The sequence below is a fragment of the Tachysurus vachellii genome, chromosome 12 (assembly GCF_030014155.1).
Source record: "Tachysurus vachellii isolate PV-2020 chromosome 12, HZAU_Pvac_v1, whole genome shotgun sequence".
NCBI lineage: Eukaryota > Metazoa > Chordata > Actinopteri > Siluriformes > Bagridae > Tachysurus > Tachysurus vachellii.
In genome coordinates this window covers 12,330,287-12,354,269 of record NC_083471.1, presented here as the reverse complement: position 1 = coordinate 12,354,269, position 23,983 = coordinate 12,330,287, and the positions used below count along the sequence as shown (strand labels likewise).

The following is a 23,983-nucleotide window of genomic DNA, read 5'->3' as shown; positions in this document are numbered from 1 at the left end:
AAAAAGAAAGAATGTTGTGAGGAATTCAGACAGAAGCTGAGACAGGCTTTGGATGGTCAGGAAGCACTTCCACATGACTGGGAAACTACAGCAGTAGTTATCTTGTTGACAAGTAGGAGGGTGCTAGGTGTGTCATGGAAGGAGAAAAGAAAATAAGAAAACATGGTGGTGGAAATAGGAAGTACAAGACAGCATTCCGAGGAAGAGGCTAGCTAAAAAGAAGTGGGATGTATAAAGGACCAAAGAAAATACAGATGATTACAAGGAATCGCAGCACAGAATGAAGAGGGACATGGCAAAGGCCAAACAGAAAGCATACAATGAGTTGTATGCCAGGTTAGACACAAGTCTTGTACAGTTTAGCAAGACAGAGAGATAGAGATGGGAGGGATGTTCAACAGATAAGGGTGATTAAAGATAGAGATGGAAGGGTGCTAACAGGCGAGGAGAGTGTGCAGAGAAAATGGAAGGAATAAGGACAATGAAACGGAAAGACAGGAGGAAGAGAATATTGTAAAGCAGGAAATAGCAAAATTTATAAAGGATGAGGTGAGGAAGGCTCTGAGATGAAAAAATGAGTGGAAAGGCTGTTGGTGCAGATGACATACCTGTAAAAGTGTGGAAGTGTCTACGAGAAACATCAGTGGAGTTTCTGTCTAGATTGTTCAACAGGATTTTAGAGAATGAGGAGATGCCTGAGGAATGGAGGAGAAGTGTTCGAGTGCCGATCTTTAAGAACAAGGGTGATGTGCATATTTTTAGCAACTACAGAGGCATAAAGTTGATGAGCTACACAATGAAGCGATGTGAAAGAGTAGTGGAAGCATTTTTTTCTCTGAGAATGTTAATGGAGAATTACAGAGATGGTCAGAAGGAGCTGCACTGCGTCTTTGTGGATTTAGAGAAAGCCTATGACAGGGTGCCGGGAGGGGAGCTGTGGTAATGTATTAGGATGTCAGGAGTGGCAGAGAAGTATGTCAGAGTAGTTCAGGACATGTATGAGAGGAGTAAAACAGCAGTGAGATGTGCTGTAGATCAGACAGAGGAGTTCAAGGTGGAGGTGTGGCTACAAGGATTGGCTTTTAGTCCCTTCTTGTTTAATACGGTGATGCACAGGTTGACAGATGAAGTCAGAGAGGAATATCCATGGAACACCTGGAAAGGTAGAGGTCTGCTCTGGAAAGAGTATGTGCCTTTAAACAAGAGGGAGGGTAGTAGAATAGTGACGTTACAGGGGGCTGAGGTCAAGAAGGTTCAGGAGTTTAAGTATTTGGGGTCAACCGTCCAGTGCGATGGGGAGTGTGGAAAAAGGCGAGGAGGCAAGTACAGTCGGTGGACAAAAGTTTCAGGAGTGTTGTGTGATAGAAGAGCGTCAGCAAGAATCAAAGGAAACTTGTACAAGACAGTAGTGAGACCAGCTGTGCTGTATGGGTTAGAGACAGTAGCAGTGGGGAAAAGACATGAGGCAGAGATGGAGGTAGCAGAGATGAGAATGTTGAGGTTCTCTTTAGGAGTGATGAGGTTGGACAGGATTAGGAACGAGCACATCAGAGGGAAAGATCACATTGGCTCTTAAGGGGACAAGGTCAGAGAGGCTAGATTAAGATAAGGAGAGAGGAATGTGCAGAAGTGGGAGATGTTTATATTGGCAAAAGGATGTTGGAGATGGAGCTGCTAGGTAACAGGTCAAGCGAAAGGCCAAAGTTCTAGTTGGAAAGAGATGATTTGCTGTGGGACCCCTAACAAAAAAGTAGAAGAATATATATATATATATATATATATATATATATATATATATATATATATATATATATATATATATATATATATATGTATATATATATTTCTTATTGCGATTTAAGGAGGCGAATACACACACACAAAAAAAAAATCTTAAACTGTCACAATTTTTGTGAACCCTTGCTCAACATTTTTCCAGAACCTAATGCTCTTTAATTTGATTTGTAGCCTGTCAGCTCAGTGCACTCTGTCCATTCTTCGCTGATCTCTCTCTTTTCAACTAGACATTTCAACCCACAGGAATGCTCAGTGAATTTTTTTTTCTGGTGAAAATCACCATGCCAGTGTCAAAGTCCAAATGTTTGATGTGAACCTGAACTAAAGCTCTTGGTGCAATATATTACACTACGTCTATTTGGAGACACTGATCCCACTAGCATGATTTAAATTTAACTTCATCTAGTAAAAGTCTATTGGTGAAAACATGAATGAGCAGGGGTACAGGAGTTCCTGTCATTGGTGAGTTGTATAGTTACATTAACAACTAAATTTAGATAAGTTCTATCTATGTGTTTAACATACACTTGTCTGTCCAGTTCCAATGGTTTCATTCTTAAATGATCATTGATTTTGTTACCCAACTCATTATAAGCTTACACGATTGCTTGCCCATATTCTCTTGACCATTTTCCCCCATTAGGAAAGAACAGCAAATACTTATTTGCTCTTATTAAAATTTGGATGAGTGTGTAGCGGTGAGGAAGAGGTGAGTAGAGGTGAGGAAAACCCCTTATCAAGCTCCTCCCTCTACTTTTTGCTATCTGAGACCACAGAAACAATCCCAATGGACTGAACTGTCTTTGTTTTCAGAAGGTAATGCTGCAAGGTATTGAGAGACCTGCTCAGTAAGAATAGCTACCGGCAGGCAAAATTTTGGACAACACCCGATGCCTTTGAAATGTCCTACAGTACCGTCCTTTGAAAAATGACATCAGAAGAGTAAATACATTACAATATATTAAATACATTAAAATTCTCTGTTCAGGGCAACTCCCAACAAAGGGTCTTAAGTGCTTAAGATTTTATTATTTATTTATTTTTCACTCAATCAACATCCAGTGGTTTTTAATGCAGGGAAAGCCTTTCTAGGCTTTGTCAACAGTTGGATTGCATTCTTGGAGCGATTACACGCAACAGACACCGGAGAAATGAAAGGAGACCGAACAGAACAGCAGCAATCTTCTAGAAAATGAAACATTTTACCTCCTGAATCCTCTGGTATCTTTTCTGAATGACCCTTGGATGCAAAAAAGAAATGGCAGAGAGAAAAGAGGGTTCAGAACTATAGTGAGGAAGCGAAGGAGCGACACAGAGATGGCGAAGAGAGAGAGGGAGAGATAAAGAGGGAAAAAGAAAATGAGGGTGGGGTGAGAGAGTGGGGGATGCTGCACTTGGATCACGAGTGACTCGCTCAACCGTGGCGATTGTCTTTGCCCGCTCAATTTGAAGCCATTGGGAGGCAGACACGAGAGGAAATTTACCTACCTGGTAAGCCTGCAAACACACATACACAGTTTCAGAGCTCTCCCTCTCTCCCCCTCTCTCTCTCACACACACACACACTCTCACATGCTCCCTTCTCTCTCTCCCTGACTGAAACGATAACTGAGAGAGCACTGGCACATGCAACAGGGTGCGGGAGACAAACTCATCTCATCTTCCCCCCCTTTCTCAAGAAGAGCAGGAATGAAGAGAGGAAGAAGAAGCGAGAGCAGGATGCTCTAACACACCAAGTTTTGGAGAAATCAACAGTTAAAGGTGTTAAACTGCCTTTCAAATCAATTTCTAGGTTCCGGTTCAAACGACAGCCCGTTATTCAAGGCCATGACCAAGCGCAAATGGGAAGGGAGAAGAGAGGGCTTTAGGGTGAACACCACCCGTGAAGAGACGCAAGGTCCAGGCCGCCCTACCAGCAGGGGGCGCTTCTCTGAATCCTGGAAGAGGCTGAGCTCCAGACAGGGGTCCACCAAGAGGTCAGGACTGGCAGCACAGCAAGCAGCGGTAAGAACCGGAATGGCATCTGTCTGTGGCTCGACAGGTGGCTGGCATGGGTTGGCAAGGGGATGGCAAGTGGATGTGGGAGGAAAGGAGAGAAGGTGGAGAACAAGGGTTTGGGCTGCCACATGAAGCAAAGGTGTGAGGGGATGAGCAGGAAAGACTTTGGCTTAACTAGGTTCACCTAAAGGTCTCTGTTTGTGCCGATCGGTTTACTGGTAGTGTTTGCTGTTACTGTCATTCAGTCTTGCTTTCTTTACTAGCTCTTTGAGCAAGCTTGTACATTTCTTAAATACAACTGTGAGTTCAGACTTTCTACAGACTGAAAGTGGATGAATGTGGATGAATCTGTGAATTAATCAATAAATAATGCCCCCGGAAGTTTTTAAGCTGAGGGATGCATCATACTGATGAAGAGATTAGGAGTGAGTGTATGTTCTTGTTTCTACCTGACTCTTTTAGTCCAACACTCTTATTGTGTCTACTGTCTGTATGTTTACAACAAGTATTCAAAAGATCTTATGAACTTCAATCTAAAAGAAAACAACTTGCATAAGGTTAGATATGGACTACCTTTCTTGCACTTGGGGGTGGTGCAGCTACACCCAAGAGCTTCTTTGCTGGAATCTGTCCTTTTGTTTGAAGTGTGTTCAATTGAACCGGTGCATCAGCACTGGCCCTCCTCGGAGTATCTCTAGACTACAAACTAAAAGTTTTCCCTCCGGTAGCACATGATGCACAAATATCTTAGAGTAGATATTTTGTTAGATTGTTTGCCTGTGGGTCAAACAGGCCCCTTTGGAAGAAGCATTAGAGAATCTTTTTTGCTCTGAATCGCTACCTTTTGATATTAGAGAGAGCCAAAAAGACCATATTCCTTATCTCTTTTTCTCATTCTCTACATATTTTTGGATTTATTATCATAGCTTATTATGAAAATTGTACTTATTTGCTTTCTTTCTCTCTCTGGTCTTGGTTTTAACAGACAGAACATTCAAACGTACCCTGCAGCGGTTCATGCGTCCTGGACCATCTGTCTTACATCCTAGCCTTCTGTTGCCTTTTCTCTCTCCAGCTACTGATTCACACTGCTCCACTTCCAGCACTTTGTACCATTTTTGAAACCATTTACATTTCTTTTACATTTTTTTGTTTTGACTACTTTTCTTTTCTTTGCCCTAGCCTGGAGGTCAATCTAACTGAGAACAGTCTGTGTTATTACCACTGGTAACCGTTAAATAATTACGGCAATTATAAGACAATTATGGAAATGGTACAAACAATTGTCTGTTCTTTGTTCTATAATAGATGAGACTTTCAAAGATTGAGGCTTTTACCAATCTGAAACTATGACTTGTCTGTCAGGGTCCCTGTTCTGTTTTTTTTTTTTTTTTTCACTTTTAGTTGTTCGTTTTTGATGCAAATTGTTGTCAGTTTGGAACTCTGAGATCCTGTTGCTGGACTCTTCCAGCTCAATTCACATAGTAATAAATAGACATTTTCTCTTATTCTGAAATCTTCAATCCATTTATAAGACTAATTTATTGATTGTTAGTTTCTGATGAGTTTTCCCAGACCACCATATATTTCTTTGAATAGAAGTTTACAGAACATTTTCCCGTTAGGGTTCGCTGCAGCGAATCATCTGTTTCCACCTAACTCGTTCTTCTGCACCCTCTACTCTCACAGCTAAGTTTACAGAATGACAATACCAAATGTTGACTACAAAAAGAAGTTAAACAAACCCAACTAACCGGATGACACTACCCAAAGTTTTTTGCTCATTTTTGTTTGGAAACATTAAGAAGTTACATTGGCTGCATCTCTAGTGTAGAATGCCATGTGTTATGGACACATTTATCTAGCTAATTTTGTTAAGCTTTTTTTGTTGATTGGTTACAACTTAGCATCACTGCCAAGACACCCATACAATAAGGAACTTATAAGAGTTACACCATTTGAAAGGGTAAGATGAATAGCACTAATAATAAAAAATACATTTAAATAACATTTTAGTTAATTGATTGGTAGCCGTTACTGGAAGACTAATTTATGCATGCACAGTCCATGAAATAAATTACTGACATAGAAATACATACAGAGATAGAAATATATATTTTCAGTGACATTCTTATGATTCTTATACAAATAAATATTTTGTTGTCTCATTACTAAAATTCTAATTTCTAAGCAGCATGCTAGATTTTTTAATCTCTCAATTTTTACAGTATTTAAAAATGAAGCCCTTGTTAATATGTTGTAATGGCATCAATTTATCAATGTGACCATGCAGGAGTATAAAGATAAATGAAGGAAGGGGCAACAAGTTGCAGTGACCTTTTGTTCAGGAAGGGAAGTGTGATTTTATGCTCGGCAGACCGAAAGAGAAGTTATAAGCGCTAAAGTAAACAGCGTAGAAGACAAAGAAAAAAAAAACTGCAGCATGCCAACACAGCTATGCTCAAACAGCACACAGAAGCCAGACTTTTAGACATTTAGTGTGTATTTGTGCGCTACTCTTCTAAGCTGGGAGGAATGTGTGTGTCCATGAGTACATATGTGTGCTAATAACGACCTTAGCAACTGTAACTTGGAAACTAGAGTTTTCCATGTACCCATTGTTTCCTTGTATTAGTTTAGCAGCACATCATGTTGCATCGTGGGATGGTGTTATAGCGAGCAGTAAATATGAGAACATTCTGTTTTAAAGGCGATCACCTTTCATACCAAAAATACTGAATATTAGCTTTCAGAGATATTTGCAACATGCAGCATTGTGAGTCTTCAGACCCGAAAGGACCTTCCTTTGTTTCATTTCATCGTTCCTTCTTTTTAACAAGATTCTAGCATGTTCAATTGACTGAAAAATTGACTGTTTAGTAGTAACAATGTAGCTAGAATTCAGTCACTCTGATCTACAGGGGTACAGGGGTGGACAGATCTGAGATTTATTAGCTAGCTCACACAAATGAAAACTTCTTTTTCTACTGGAAAGTGACTAAGCTAATATACATAAAGTAATAACATATGGGGGGGCACGGTGGCTTAGTGGTTAGCACGTTCAATTGTCCATAGTGTGTGATTGCGTGAGTGAATGAGAGTGTGTGTGTGCCCTGCGATGGGTTGGCACTCCGTCCAGGGTGTATCCTGCCTTGATGCCCGATGACGCCTGAGGCACAGGCCCCCCGTGACCCAAGGTAGTTTGGATAAGCGGTAGAAAATGAGTGAGTGAGAGTGAGTAATAACATATGGTCAGCTGGTTGGCATGCTTTGACAAAATATTTGAGCTGTGGTTCTCTCCTCAGGTGAATAAGTATAAAAATATAACCACAATATCATTAAACTCGATAAAAATAAACCAAAAGGCCTTGACAAATTCCAGAGGACCCTTAGAACATTTTGGTTTAACCTGAGGCCATGTTACCCCTCTTTTCCCTCCCTCACCCTCTTTCTGTTCCTGTTCCTCAAAGTATTTTGTTCCTTAATCCCTCTCGGTTTGCTCGCAGTGAGGGGCAAACAGATCAGTTGGGAATTAGCTATGAGTGCCCCTTGTAAGTTTTGGAGTTGGGCAGATTTCATACTGCTGCCACAAGGCATTAAGCTGGTTTGGATGTAGGTTACTGTTAGTCGTCACGGAGACTGCTGGGGATGTTGCCCAACAGTACACAACAAAAATCTGTGTAGAGTATTTGCAGAAAACGTTAATGACCTTGTCTTTATAATGTCAGAACAATCTTTTGGCCATAAAGGTTTATATACTGCTTTTATTCTGCTGATCTACCATGGTTAAAATTCTTCATCAGCACGTATATAATTCATTTTACTCAAAACGCAAATCCACATTTGCTTGTGCAGAACATGTATGGAGACTTGTATGAAGTATGGATTGAGAGCCTTAAAACATTTGCCATTTATACAGTTCTAAATGCTTGGATTTATTTTTCTTGATTTTTCTTTTGAAACTATGAAAATGTTGGAGACTGTAGTAGCATACAAGCTGTTAGCATCTTAAGTTATTTTAGCATGGGACTTTTTTAGCATGTTAGCAGTGGTAATAAAATTATTACCACTTGCTTCCAGATGTTACATTACAACCCATACATTCTATAACCACATACTTAACTTTTAACATTTGAACTACCAGCATTGTTGAATTGTATACTAATCAGCACCTAAGCTAAAGTGAATCCTACATCCATTATCAACAGTATGTAAAGACTGTATAATGACTGTATAATGTTAACTGTCTAGCTAACTAACCCAAATGCGGTTGGGCTTTCAGTAAGTTGGTAGCAATCTAAATGGTTCATTAATTCACTCTTAGTTAGCTATCTAGTAAAGATAACCACACATTAACATGAGCATACTCTATAGGCAAGAGCAGTACTTAATTCTGTATTTTACTCAATACCATTGACAATTTGATTATGCTAAACATCAAAAGATCTGGCTAGCTAGTCTAGTCTTACCTGGATGCATTTCTATAGGTTGGATGTTAAGATTCCGGATAACTTGGGTGAAGGATGCTGATCTTTCTCCACTGTTTCAGACAAGACTAAATGTTTAGTGTCTAAAATATAGACATTTGGAAGGAAAGTGTTTTACAAATTATTTAAAATTTGTACCTACAGTATAGTCGGGGGCACGGTGGCTTGGTGATTAGCACATTTGCCTCACACCTCCAGGGTTGGGGGTTCGAGTCCCGCCTCCGCCTTGTGTGTGTGGAGTTTGCATGTTCTCCCCGTGCCTCGGGGGTTTCCTCCGGGTACTCCTGTTTTCCCTCCCGGTCCAAAGACATGCATGGTAGGTTGATTGGCATCTCTGGAAAAATTGTCCGTAGTGTGTGAGTGAATGAGAGTGTGTGTATGTGCTCTGTGACGGGTTGGAACTCTGTCCAGGGTTTGTCCTGCCTTGATGCCCAATGACGCCTGAGATAGGCACCGGCTCCCCGTGACCCGAGAATAGTTCAGATAAGCGGTAGAAAATGAATGAATGAATGAATGTACATATAGTCTTCCGAAGGTAAAATGTATTATTATAAATTACTCAAAAAAGTAACATCAGAGTTTCTTACTTTTCAGCCCGACACTGATCAGGTATTTAAATTTCAGTTAACTTCCTTTATTAGTGCTTTTATTTAAAACAACAGCGGGGTGTATAATGGAAGTTAATCTGATGTAGGTTTTACCAGCTCGGGTGGGTATTAGCTTAGCTGTCACGACTCTTTGGTTTCTAATCCTGATTGCATTTATCACAAACAAAATCCCAGCCTCAACCTGAGCAGCAGGCGTGAATTGGAGAGGCTCTCTCTGCTGCTGAGGCTCCTGGTATCTAGGGACAGAGAATCTGGCAGCTAAGCAGGTCCACTGGGATGCCAACAGTACTCGTGGCATTGTAATGAGCCTACAGTCCTGCCAACACACTGTTGATAAAAGCCTCATTTAAAAGTCTGGGATCAAGAACCAGTGAGAAATCACAACTGTAATTGGTTGTGCGCATATATACTCACCGGCCACTTTAATAAGAATGCTGTACACTGGCTCATGTATGTAATTATCCAATCATGTGGCTGCTCTACAGTGCATATATCATTTAGGTAAGCAAGGAAGACTGAAAAGCCTGTTTTCACAGAACTACTAATTAGTTTTGCATTCTGAGATGCTTTTCTGCTTAACACGGGTGGACAGAGTGATTATCTGAGTTACCAGAGACTCCTTGTCCAGTCATACCAGTCCCTCCTTTCTCATCAGTAAAACGTTTCTGCCCACAGAACTGCTGCTTTTCCAGGTTCGAGCTGTTTTGTATGAATTATAAATATAAATGAGATGAATCTCCACCACAGGTACCATGCATATCAGTCTGTTGCCATGCAGAAAGTAAATGTCATGTACTAGCTGTATGTTCGGCTGTTCTAGCCTAATATGCTGCGGGTCAAATTCATATCATTATTCCAACAAATTTCATGAATAACAAAGTAAAGTTAGTTTGCATTTTTTCTCATACTAATTACACACATTGCTAGACATCGTGAAGTGAATTTGCATTGATTAAGCAAGGTCAAGGCTTATTTCCACACAGTCCTTCCGATTTTGATTGCATCAATTAAGCCAGAGGAACATCTAATGATTTCTGTCCTGAAAGGTTTGAACTGAATACACAGGTTAACAAATTCCACTCACACAACCCTCCAGCAATGGCAGGATAATTTGGCTTTAAAAGCTTGATTTAAATAAAAAATAACTAGAAATAAATGTCACAAAGGCAGTCACAAAGAAAGAAACAGAGAAACTGAAATAACGGCTGTTATTTTTCCACATTAAGAAATACTTAATTCATGATCTCATATCGAATCAGTCTAAGCTAATTGAGCAATTTGTGCAAAAATGATTGTCTGCTTCACATCTGCCTCCTGACTACAGCAAAGATGGAAAATCAGGAGAAGCCCCTAAAGAGATTTCTCAGACTTTAGTGTTTAGATCTTCTCTAACAGACAAGTGCTCTGCAATTAGCAATAGAGTTGAGTCACTAGTTGAGAATAGATGAGAATTTATCTTCAGTGTTACATCACTATAAACTAAAATAAATTGTACTCTTTTGTTCTTCATTACTTCAGAATTAACACAATTGGTACAGCAGTGGAGTCTGACACCCATGACTTAATAATGTAATAGGGTTTGCATCACAGTTTTTTGAAGGACTCTCCAGAGGCTGGCATAAAGCAACAATAAAAGGTCTTTAAAGGACATAGGAGGTTGCACTTTTTCAGTTTCTCACCAGCACAACAATCATATTTCCCCCTCTGAAATGTAACTATAAAAGGATAAAAACTATACCATGACAAATGAATCTTAAAATATGTTTTACTTTGATAGCAAATTACTGTGGAATAAAGCATATACTTTAGGGTAATAAAAATAACTGATTTGTGTCAGGCCACAGCAGCCTCCCCACATTAATTATTTTCCCACAGCAGCATGTCTCCTAGTGATTTTCATCATTCCTGTTGCTCAATTCTGAGATTTCAATTGCTTGTGATACAAAAATGATTGATTATGCACAGAACTAATTATATTTTTTTACAGAATCGTCTGAGAGAGTCTGCACATTTATCTATTTAACTACAGGCACTGGGGAGTAAAGTTTTCATACAGGTTTCAGTTTCAGAGCAGGAAAAAGAGTGAGGAATTTAATTAGAGTGGGTCTCATAATAGGCTACATAGAAAGCATGAAAATGGACTGGAAAAAACCCCAAAATGATTTAAACAATGAAACCCTTTTTTTTAATATTCAATTTTATTTGTAATTCTTATTTTGTTTTTCAAATGCCAGCCCAATACCAGCAATACCAGCCCCACAACCAAATAAACCAAGTAAAGGTCTTAGGGTACAAAACACATGAGATAAATCCCTCTATAGTCTACTGACACACATGTATGAAGTTTTAATCTAGTTTTCAATGAAATGGAGCAAAATGGTCCTCAATAGAATACATTAAATTAGAACAACCTTAGTAAATATAGCAGAGTATCTTGTTGATTATATTATAATTACACCTTCATTACCCCTTGGTTCGAGACCCTGTCATTGAGAAGACGCTTATCCATTTTAAATAAAATCAGGTCTAATTCACCGGGGTTTATAATCACAGGTTTGGATAGAAGAATTTCCTTTGAAGCATGGATCTATTGTGCAATTCCATTTGTCATTTTTGTTCATGCTTATTGGCAGCCACTAGGTTCTGTAAGATCTTATTTAATCATTTTATTGAAGAGCAGCAATTAGGGATGCATGGTATTCTTGCAAATGAGGGGATCTTCTCCTTTCCCCACCATGTAGATACTTGAAACAGGACATAGCCTGACAAGATATGCCATTCATCTTACTCAGGCAGGCAAGACAGAGAGAGGTTAGCTTCCACATTTAAAGGACCAGACCACCATTTTCAAAATGACTATTCGCCGGACTGTCTCCAGGCTTGAAAGCACTTTCATACTCTATGAAGAAATAGTCCAGAAAATGACATTAATATTGTTAAAGTGACAATTGTACTCTTTTGGAATTAGGTTACTGGGAACCATCTGTGTGTTGACCGGGCCACCTCATAATTAAAATGGTGCTGTAGAGCTAACCTGTGGACTCACAACATGCAAGATGAATGGGGGGGTAAGGCACAGTCTTAGACTAGACCCTTATATTGGAAACACTATCAATCTTTAGAGTCATGCTTTTTTATTACATGTAATTCTATGTAGCATAGCTTCTGTACTGTTTTGTCTTTTAGTAAACCATTCTGAAACAATTTCCCACTGTATACAAGTACATGTAACCATTGGCTTAAAAGCCTGAACAACCCAGATTCTAATGACATCATTGTGTTTGTGCCAGCAGGACAACTGAAATGGCCATCATAAACACCATTACATCCCACCCCATAGGTGCTGCGGGGGCTGATTTTATTGCCCCTTGCCCCCATTATGGTTAATTGCATGGTTGCTCTGGCAGAAGAATATGATGTAAAACCGATGCTAGGTGAAAGCGGTATTTCCCTGCAGACGAGTGTGCCACAGGGTGGATAATTCCATATCTGGGGAGGGTCACAGCACAATTTCTATGTTTCTCTGCTCTTCCAGTTTGTCAAGAGTTAAATTCTTAGAGCAGGGTGAGAATCAGTGCATTGAAGCACAGGCACAATCTGGCATTAGGGTAAAACCATTTGTGGTTCACTGGCTGCTATATGGTGAAGATTGATCAATTATGTCATTTCATCTGGGACATACAATACATAATTTGGAGCTATTTTGGGGCTATTTTAGTCTACAAAATATATGATATGATAGGACTTCCTTTCTTCCTTCACTCCTTTCTACTTCTTACTTACTCCTGAATTCCTACACTCAAGTTTACCATCTAGCACGTACACCTCACACCTCCAGGGTTGGGGGTTTGATTCCCGCCTCCACCTTGTGTGTGTGGAGTTTGCATGTTCTCCCCATGCCTCGGCGGTTTCCTCTGGGTACTCCGGTTTCCTCCCCCGGTCCAAAGACATGCATGGTAGGTTGATTGGCATCTCTGGAAAAAATTGTCCGTAGTGTGTGATTGTGTGAGTGAATGAGTGTGTGTGTGTGTGTGTGTGTGTGTGTGTGTGTGCCCTGTGATGGGTTGGCACTCCGTCCAGGGTGAATCCTGCCTTGATGCCCGATGACGCCTGAGAGCACAGGCTCCCCGTGACCCGAGGTAGTTCGGATAAGCGGTAGAAGATGAATGAATGAAAGTTTACCATCCATTCTACCATCCTTTCTACCATTCTCCTTTCTCTACTTTCTTATTACCACTGCTCCTTTCTCCCTTATTTCATCTATTTCTTCTTACTATCCTTCCTTTCTGCCCACCATGTTTTCTTCTGTTCTTTTCTTTTTACCCCTTCACTGCTTCCTTCCTTCCTACCCTTCTTTCACTAATTCCAGAAAAAAGGAAGCAACCGACATGGCACAATTAATAATGGCACTTTCCTTTTTTATTACATCACCACATCACTTTACCCAAAGATAATATGCTTATTCTATAACCAAGGGCATACAAGGTTACATGTTACAGTTTTGTGGTTCATAATCTTCACATAATATCACAAGCTAAATATATTTACATATTATTAAGGGGAGATTGCACTTGATGGAGAAGAATGAGCACTAGAAGAGAAAAGAACAACACTAAAAAGTGTCTCAATGCACTTACTGTAGGGCTCAGAAAAGCTACTTGATTTACATGGTAAACATCTTCATTTTGTCTATTTCCACCCAAATCCATAAAACTCACGTAAACCATTTAACACAGAACCAATGGCCAGTCGAACGTGACCACATTTGCGTAATGGGTTTATTCTATGCTTCCAAATCATAATCAGATTTGTGATTAAAACTTCCGTGTATTTTGAGTGCACCGAAGTTCAGGAGAGACAAGCTTAACTGCTTTCTCACTAGTGCCATTTTCTATGCTAGTCATCCCTTCATGACATTCCTAGGGGATTTTGTTTTTTACATAGAAAACATTCCTTCAGATGGAATACTCAAGCACTATGACCTGTATGCTGCATGTCCTAATTTTTTTTGGATACATCTTTACACTATAAGTTTTAACCTCAATAAAGCATAGCTTAACGTATCAGGTCACTAGCAGGACAAGCTAATCTCACAGATAATCTGCAAAAAACTATTAAAAAGCATCTGTTGGCACAAAATACGTTTATAATTCCTTCTTATAATGGTGATCTTTTACAGCAACATATACGTAAAATAAAATCCTTACACTGTTCATAGTGAGCTCTGTCAAGACCAGGGCAGTGTGAAAGAGCACATTTGTTGGGGATGGGTTGCAATCTCACAAACACACTCAGCTAGATCAGAACAGTGCATGCTAAGAGGAGAGGACTGCTGTAGTTTTAATAAATTCAATATGTCTAATAGATATAATAAAATCATGAATATTGAATTTATTAAAATTGAGTATTATGTACCAAGGCATAATTTGAGAGGATCTTTTACTCCTCCATTCACCACATTTGAACCTCCTTTAATACTTCAGATTTCAGCCTGTGACCACCTTCAACTCAGACCACTGGGATTTTTCGGTTAAATGTTCATATTTGATTAAACCCAGTAGGGAATTAAATATGATTCATCGGTATGAGTCATTTGGCAACACACATTTTAGACGATGCATTTATAATATTATTTTAAGAAAGTTTCTAACAAGAATCCTTATTGTAATACAAAAATTGTTTCTCCTGTTGTGTGAGTGTTTATTTCTGCAGTCGAATGTAGTAGTCAAGATCAGTTACTGTTGCTTTCAACTAATATAAAGTTCAGTGGTACACTAGTAAAATAGCATGGAATTAAAATCAGTTTTCAAAATCCTTATTGATGCCAGAACACCTGTCACATGGCAAAGTGTGTGTGTGTGTGCGTGTGTGATTTGCATAAAATATCTGGAGCTTGTTTGACAGATTGTGCGAGTGTATCCTCCAGAGCTGACAGCTAGCCGGGGAAAGACGATTTCTCTGAGCTCATGTTCAGAATGACATCTGTTGATTCTGCACACTTGGGAAAGAAAGAGAAAAATAGAAGGAGAGAGAGAGAGAGAGAGAGAGAGAGAGAGAGAGAGAGAGAGAGAGAGAGAGAGAGTGAGAGCGAGTGAGAGAGAGAGAGAGAGAGAGAGTTACACAGCTGCAACCCACCTCCACACACACACAGGTTTCCTTTTTGCTGTCATGCTTTTAGTCTGCTAATTTATTGTCCTCTGTTCTTTTCATATTGTTTCTACTTCTTGTCTTTGTGTGTGCCCCCACCCCAATTTTTGTTTTGTGCCTTTCCCTCCTTTGTAACCATCTCTGCCCTGATTCAGTTGAGGCTGTTTACACCACCACTATCATTCTCTCTTTTTCCATTCCATTCTCAGATCCCTTCTTTCTACCTTAAAAAATTAATGATCTGTTTTCTCTTCAGACATTTTTTTGATCATAGCTGAATGCTGCTGTGCTACACATACACACCACACAGGGCACAGAATCAGTTCCCTGATAATGAGATGGTCCGGGTCGAGTCAGAGGAGGACAAAGAGACAGAGCACTAACCTGCTGAGACTGGACCAGCTGTGAATTACGCTTTGGATATCCTTGAACGCCCAGAGTGTGTTGCATTATTCACGTATTCAGACAGATTTTTCTTCATTATTTTATCAACATAATCATTGTTTCTGTTGTTTCTTTTCACATGGAAACTGATTAGCATCTCAGTTCAGTCTTATTTACAGTCTTTTTTCTGTAGTGCAGAGATCAGGCAGGAACTTTTAATTGGATTTGCAAATGGACAAACCAGAGCTGTTCTCTGCACTTCACTGTGTATGTGTGTGTGTGTGTGTGTGTGCGTCTCTGAGTGAAATTGCATGTGAATGTAAAAAGGACATCCCTCTAACATTAAAATTTAAAAAACTCTTAATGAAGTCTCTTAATTAAGTCACATTTCTTTTTAACTGGCATCCCACCACATGACGAGATAAGGTGTTAATACCCAAGCTTAAAAAATGCAGGAATTACATTCAACCAATAATAAAAGTGCAAAAGTACATAAGGGAGTGTCCATGCTTTAATTTCCCCACCCCTTTTAAGCATGTCCTAACAATGAGTTTTTTAAACACAAATATCTGAAACTGCATTCCACCAGCCTCAGTAACCTCAGTCCAGTAATGTTTCTCAGGAAAAAACTGAGCCAATCGTATCTTTAACAGTTACCTCATCACGTCCAAACTTGATCGGACATATAAATCTTGTTGAAGTTGATGTTGATGTAATTGTCTTGGTGATTACATCAGTTAGCAAGTAAGCTTAATAGTTTCATCTTGCACATCAGGATTCTTTGCTACCTGCATAAAAACCAGTAGCTAAGAAAATAAAATAAATTTCAAACAAATACAAACAACTGTAATATTGGCCTTCTTAGTTAATCCAGATATGTCCCAGTTAAAGCAGGTCTACTCACTGAATGAATTAAACCACAAACTGAGTTCCATCATGAGAATGAATTACACCACAAACTGAGTTCCATCAAATCCCACCAAATTCCACTTTAACCTTTGAGTGTAGGGGTCAGCTTCTTGTCTCAATGCTATAAGGCTCCATTTTGATGTCTACAAAGTACCCATAAGGAACTGGTTCTTGAAGGAGTCATATCTAACCACATTCCTTAAACAGTAACTTACTGATCTTCACTATTAGCCAAGGTGAAATAATTTGACAACAATCAGTCTCTAGAAACCAAATCATATGTCACAAATAATTTAGTCCCTCTCTCTGGTGGTCTCTCCCCCACCATATTCACAAGCTGACTGATGCATGCTGACAGATTATGAGATATTGTGGACAGTCAAGGATGCAAGTTCACTGCTTGAAAAATCAGACAGATCGAAGCATTTAGCTGTAGCTGTTTAAATGTATGATATTTGACCGTTTGTTTTAGAGATAAAGGAGACACCTGAATATTAAAGCAGAGGTGAATATAATTGGACCTGGTGGGAAAGTCAGTTCACTGAAGGGGAAAGGACATGATGTGATGGGAATAATGTTACTTTCAGTTCAAAGGAACATTATTTATATAAACTACTCCTTTTTCAAACCTCAGTGTTAGAAGGTGGAACTGTATTCCATCAAATATCTCTTTGAATGGTAAAAGCACAGGGTAGAATATGTTGTCAGTAGTTTAGGGGACACTTCCATTGTTGTTGTTTTTTTCTGTGGTATAATTCAGCAAGCATTTTCTTGAGTCATGTTGCCTGTGATGACTTCATCACTGCTGTGTTGAGAAAGGGCTAATGAGTTTGGGTGTGGTAATACTCTTTAGATCGACCTCTGATGCACTTGTTTTGAATGATCTAAAACTTTAGGTACTCACATCCAGTAATTGAAAGAAGTAGCTTGTTGTCATTGACTGAATGTGAGTATCTGACGTTCTAGATCATTCTTGCCAATTCATGTAGCTTGTTAATTTGACATGGTGTCATACTTTACAATGTTACAGACTTAACCAAAACATTAGTGAATAAAAGTTTAAATTACTAGATATTTTGAACAAATGGCATTGGGTGACTATAAAAAAAAGAGTGTGGAGAGCTTTCCATCTTCTGAAGATAGCCAGGCCCTACACTTTAGTCTTTCAGGTAGAAGTTGACTTGTAGGTGGATGGTAGGAATATGGTAGGTATAGTCACTCTCCCAAACTAGTTATCTCATATTCCAGATACAAATGTGTTGCAATATACAGGAGAGAACATGGTATGATGATTTGCACTGACAACCCCTGATAAACCAGTGCCACAGATGTTCGACTAAATTTCTAGCACCAGTCCGACCAACCTAAACCTCAGGAGTGTTTCCTTTGTTCTGCTATCAGTCAACAGCAATCCAAGAAGTACACAATATGTAAGATGGATATAATGGATGGGAAATTAAAAGAAACAGGGGTTAACAGTAAAGACTAAGATTGAAGGGAGGACAAAAGGTAGAAATGATGGTAGAAAAGATGATTTTTCTTTTGAAGGTTTTCTGAAGACATTTTAAGCAGAAGGAACAGTGCAACCTACTGCTGACCTAATAAGTCAAAAAGACTTTCCAAAAGCATGTCACCATGTAATGGCATACAGTCTAGAAAACCTCAGAGACCAGTCACCTTAAGAATTAGTGGGTGAGGTTGTTCTTTATGACTTGGACTAGGCTGTCTTTTTGCACTGATTTTAGATCATTCTACTTAGAGTAAAAAAAAAATGTTTTTTTCTGTTTAAGCATGATGATGCACCTGCTACTGAAAGTGAAATGAACTTACTTGACTGCACTGAGCTCTGACCTCAAGCCAAACAAACACCTTTGGGATAAATTGGAGAGCTGTTTGAGAGCCAGAAATAATTGCTAATAAACAGTGCCTGACTTGATGTTCTGCCCGAATGACTACAAATTCATTCCCAAATATTAATATGATGGTTTCAGTTTATCACAGTGTTCACTAAGCAATATACCATAACAATTACAGAACGGCTGTTTTAAATGAACATACTTCACATTTAATTATTATTGAAACTGACTGTCTGATAATCTGAGTGACTGACGGATTATCTAAATAACTGTCTGTCTTCCAGACTGTCTGATTATGTGATCGCCTGTCTCATTGTCTAATTTACTGAATACTAACTGTATATCTACTAGACAGTCTGATTATCTAAATGACTGTCTGTCTGCCAGCCTGTCTGATTATCTGATTGACTGACTGTTAGTCTAACTGCCTGATAATCTGTCTAATTGTCTGACTACCTGATTATCTGACTGACTGTCTCACTGTCTGATTTTCTGACTGACTGACTGATTGCCTGCCAGACTGTCTGATTGTCTAACTAACTTAATTGTCTGTCTGCTAGACTGTTTATTTATCTGACTGACTGTGTCTTTTCTACTAAATGTCTGACTGTGTAACAGAATCTCAACCCTGGTATTGGAATATTCTCCTGTCCTGCACATTTTAGTGCTTCCCCTTTTATCAACATTCCTGATTCAAATAATCAGCTAATTCCAGCCCTTCCTGAGTTGTAGTGGGTGGGATAGAATGAGGAAAACACTGTTTAATGACTGACTGACTGATTGTCTAACTATTTGTCTATCTAATAGGGACATCTGCAGGCCATCAATTTACAGTACTTGACGAAGAATTGTCTTTTTTTATACTTAACCATGTTCTAATTGATTTTAACTCTTCTGTTACAATTTACACTGATTGACCTGGCAATTGTATTCAGGAGCATTCTTCTAATGGAGCTTTGAGAAGTGGAAAATGGAGTTTAATATGAAGCCCAGAAGACTTCTTGAAATATGGCAAGAAGCAATATGTCCAATTCTGCTGTTTTACAGTGATTGCCATGGTGAAAAATGCTAGCCTGGTCATGTATTGTATCTTTGTACATACTGTACTTATATGTCCCAGAGTTTAATTTCTTCAGAAAGTTTAAATCAGTCCACCAGCACTAGGCAACATGTTGGTTTAAATTGTGACATTATCTGTTCTCCATTATGGTTCTCTCACAGGTTTAATGCTACCTGCTAAATCCTTGCTGCACATGCTGTTGCAGCTCAGTCGTATCAACTACTAATATGTTAGAGGTTGACACGACTGAGCTGCAATAGCATGCAGTGTTATTATACATATATAATTTCAGTTTCATATTGGTTTATTATTACAAAAAAAAATCTATTGGCTAATACATGCACACTGCCTGGACCCACAGAGCAATGAAGTACTAATGAGAGATTATTATGCTTGTAAAGGGTACCAGGTAAACACACACACATCCTACCTTCAGGATTGAACATGAGTGCACATATCTCAAAGCTTTCGATTATCATGCAGTCACATTCCTAGACAAGAACACACACACAAAAGTGCAATGAAAAAATCATTTGTGATTCAGATGTTCAAGACCAGTACATGGGTATACAGTAAATTTCTATATGTGCTGACGCACCTACACTTACGCTTACAATGACGCACACTTGCAGTGAATATCAGAACCAATACTGTACAATAAGCCCTTCATTTATTCCGTCTCACACACGCACCACAGAACATGAGCCGCAAGAAATTGATTTCCTTTCAAAAGCACTTTGCTCTGAGCTTCCGTGAATGGCAGGTGGGAATTGCTTTTTGTATTCACGCTTTGTCATTTGCAAGTCTGACTGGCATAATCTCAGACAGAGCCGAGTTAGGAGTTAGGGTTCAGCAGTGGTTGCTCATCCTCAGGGAGTTCTCGGGCAAAGCCCCACAATATATGACCTGTATATCAGCTGTTCAATAAATGTTATCTAATCCACACATTTTAAGTTTTATTTCCATTAATTTTATAAACACTTATCCTACACAGGGTCGAAGGAATCCTGGAGATCTCAAGGGACTCTGGGAACAAAGCATGGGAACACCCTTTACATGGGTCAACCCATTGCAGTCCACATTTACTCACACATACACATAATTAAATTCAGCCTACAACACTGTCAAATCTGTGAATGTAATTAATGGATCATCAGCTTCTATCTGTCCAAAAAAAAATAATAGTAATAATTTGCCACTCAAAGGGGGCATAGTGTTTTAGAGGTTAGCATATTAGCCCCTCTGGCACTGGGAATAAACTTTTGTATAAATTTGTGTGCATTTAAAAGAATAAGATAAAATGCACATCATACAGTAATACAGTCAGTGTGCATTGTGTCAGCTCTGCTGCCTACTGAAAGGAAAAGAGTTATATAGTTTGGTAGGAAACACCTCCTGTGGCGTTCTGTGGTTAGCCTCGGGGGGTCTCAGTCCCTATTTGAATAAGAATACCAATGAAAATCAAGCTACGTGAACAGGAGATTCAGATAGATTTCAACTGCATACAAAAAAAACAAAACAAAATCTAATCATTAGATTTTTTATTACATAATATATTACCTATTATCTTTAATTATGGAATCTTCTTAATGAAAACCTGATCCTACATCAACGCTCTCACTCTGAGGCAGGTAATGATTATCAGAACAACTGGATATTAGAATTAAAATTAGAATAGAGGCAGAAGAGAGTCTTCCATGGTCCCAATGATAATCTTCATGAATATTAAGCCATAATCAGGAACACCATTTCAGCAGCTGCTCTTCATTTAAATATAAAGAAAGTGCAAGTGGTCCTTGATTGTGATAATGTTTACTTTTTTGTTCCTAGACCAGAGCCATTTTTATTATGACTATTTTTTGTTAACATCTACTGGCCTCGATTGGGTAATATTCTGTGTTAAATACAGCTGAATAAAGTAATAATATCTATTCTAATCTAAAATCTAATTTGCAACAAAGCACTGAAGTCATGTTATAAAAAATGATTAGTAACGTCCAATCAAAAAAGACGCATCAATTAACATTGTTCCAAATAAACTTGGATGAGGTTTATCTATCACAACAGCAATCTTATCTGTTCAATCCACTCGGTTTTAATCTCAAACACCACTTGGCTGATTCACTGCAATTTAAATGAGAAGAAAATCCTGTTAAAATGTTTTCCACCTGAATCATTCCTTCAGGTCCAGCTTGCTTGAAGGTTCTCACATCTTCAACATCTCCGCTGGGAAATATCCCCTGCTGTAGGATGAGAATTGCTTTTATTTCTAAAAAAAAAAAAGTGATTCTTGGTGAACATGGTTCATTTGTGGCTTTTTTTGCCCTCAAACCATTATTTCTCCCATGTCTTATAGTGACTTCCTGTCATAACGCTGGACTTTTCTGCCTATACCACACCTGGTTACCTTTATTCCAAATACAAGGCATACTTTATAAGACTATAAAACATAACTTGCTTTAAATGCTACATAATGTGGGGGATGTGCTGTTATTGGAAACTAATCAATCATGAGTTACCACTTTTCACAAAAGAACATTTTATCCAATTATACATCTGTTTAAAGCTGTGAAACATCCACATCCAAAAATAAACATTCTGCTGAAATATAAAGTTTGGAAGCCTTGAGATATTGTTAATAATTCCCTTTATCACTTAGATGATAACAGCTTTAAACACATCTTTATTTCTTTCCGTCTCTATGTTGAATATGATTATAATAAAAACAGCTAGTATTGTAAGTTTTTGAGAAAATCTTGTGTCATTACAAATAATAAATAAAAAAAAAAAAAAATTACAAATAACTAATGCATTTGACACTGTAGACTCCTTCCATAAAATGTTACCCTAAATGTAAACTTACAGAAAATATCATATATAAATATATAATTTATAATATATATTATAATAATAAATATTATTGACAATTACACAAGTCTTCTTTAATCCCTTTATGCGGTCCTATACAAGCCCCTGTGTTGGTTATTTCAGAAAATAATTGTTAGAACTACTGCATTGAACTAGATTTGTGTAAACTTTAAAAATGTTTCATGATAAAGTATAATCCTGAGTTGATACATAGGAATGTTTTACATTAGCCTTAATCATGTGGGTTCAATGTAATAACAGATTAGTTGAAATAATTGTGACCCTTATGCTAAATTCTACATTATAATGATAGGAAGAACTCCTTAAAGAGCAGCGTACTGGTGGGGCATCCGTTAAGCTTTAGTGCATCATTAGACATTCCTAGTTTGCTTTTGATATGGTAAAAGCGTTTGACTGAATCTTCTCCTGGAGTTATATGCTTGGAATACTTGATGTACCCAAGTCTCCACTGCAGCAGGCACATTATGATGGTAATTCCATGGTGGTTAAGTTAGGAGGAAAAATCCAGATGGGAGACAGGTTAAAGAATGGAGGAACTCATGCCTGAGGACTTCTCTGATATATTCCTCCATGGCTGTCTTCCTGTGATAAAAAGAAGGTACACTCCATTAGTAGGTGAAGCCCCTGGCAGGAGGTTGATTGCACACTCAAATTAACATGCTGTAATGCTACTTGTGGAATGTAACGAAGTGCACAAAACAATTCTGTCTTTCTTTTACAAATCAGAAAAGGTTGATAGGGTTATTTTAGCATTCATGTACATAAAACATATGCCTGTCTGCCTTCTAATAAATCGTCACTTTTTATAGTTTCCTATGTTTTTAAAATTTATCATTGGTCTATCACTGGATATATATTTTCACAAGTTTTCACAAAAGATAAACTGCTTGTTGCTCCAGTACAGATTTATTCCTTTTTTTCCCCACTGAAATATTGGGCAGCACGAATAAAAGTCCCTACTAGAATATTTATAAAGACCTTTTATATTTATGAGATACTTTTCCACAGCCAATGAAAGCTTTTCATTTTAAACAGGCGTGACAGTGGCCCACCTTTTGACATTTCCTTTTTGCAACACAAACCATTAAATCCTCCTGATATTAAACATGATACGATCACCTTTTGATCACAGTAATTCTAAAAGGCAGCTGGTGTACAAATTACAGTGCTGTGTTTTTGTTTGTTTGATCAAGTCAAAAAAATTGATTCAGATGCTGTGATTCGCTTTCTTCTTTTATGGACGATCACACATGACCTCAAAATCTCTTAACACATATGATTCACTGTGGCTCTGTGGGATAATCTCACCTGGACACTGCAGATTTGTCCCTTCTCATACCTTCCTGTGATTCTCGAAAAGTATCAATATTTCCCCTGGTAAAGTTCCTTGTATTCAGTCTTGGGTTTTGCATGTGCTTAAGCTGACGATCTGGGAGACACCTTTCGATTATTAGTATTATCTGGGAGTAGGTCACAACGTTACCAGCTTTTTCGTGAGTAGAAGCACCACAGATAGGATTTTTTGATATATCCAAGACTTCTTTTAAATAAAAACAAACAAAAAATGTCCACAGTTTGAAGGATAAGCTGACCGAGCACTCGTGTTACACTTACAGCTCTGAATGATAACCAACAAAATATTTTCCTTGTGAAATGTTTTAAATTAAGATGCCTCCTTATATGAATTGGAAAGGATAATTATAATTAATAAATCAGAGGGCATGGTGGTTTAGTAGTTAACACATTTGCCTCACACCTTCAGCATGGCGCTGAAGCTTTGGGGGTTTCCACTCTGTTCTCCAGTTTCCTTCCCCAGTCATAAGCCATGTAAGTTGACTTGTAACTCTA

The 23,983-nt window shown here is 38.4% G+C and overlaps 1 protein-coding gene across 1 annotated transcript in view; it reads left to right on the top strand.

The window, feature by feature from the left end:
* The first annotated feature begins 3,624 nt into the window (after positions 1–3,624).
* The window catches only part of trpm3 (transient receptor potential cation channel, subfamily M, member 3), a 138,875-nt gene continuing 118,516 nt past the window's right edge, over positions 3,625–23,983 (top strand). The window contains exon 1 of the mRNA XM_060882876.1: positions 3,625–3,801. Coding sequence (XP_060738859.1) covers positions 3,625–3,801 — 177 coding nt within the window. The remainder of the gene's footprint in view (positions 3,802–23,983) is intronic.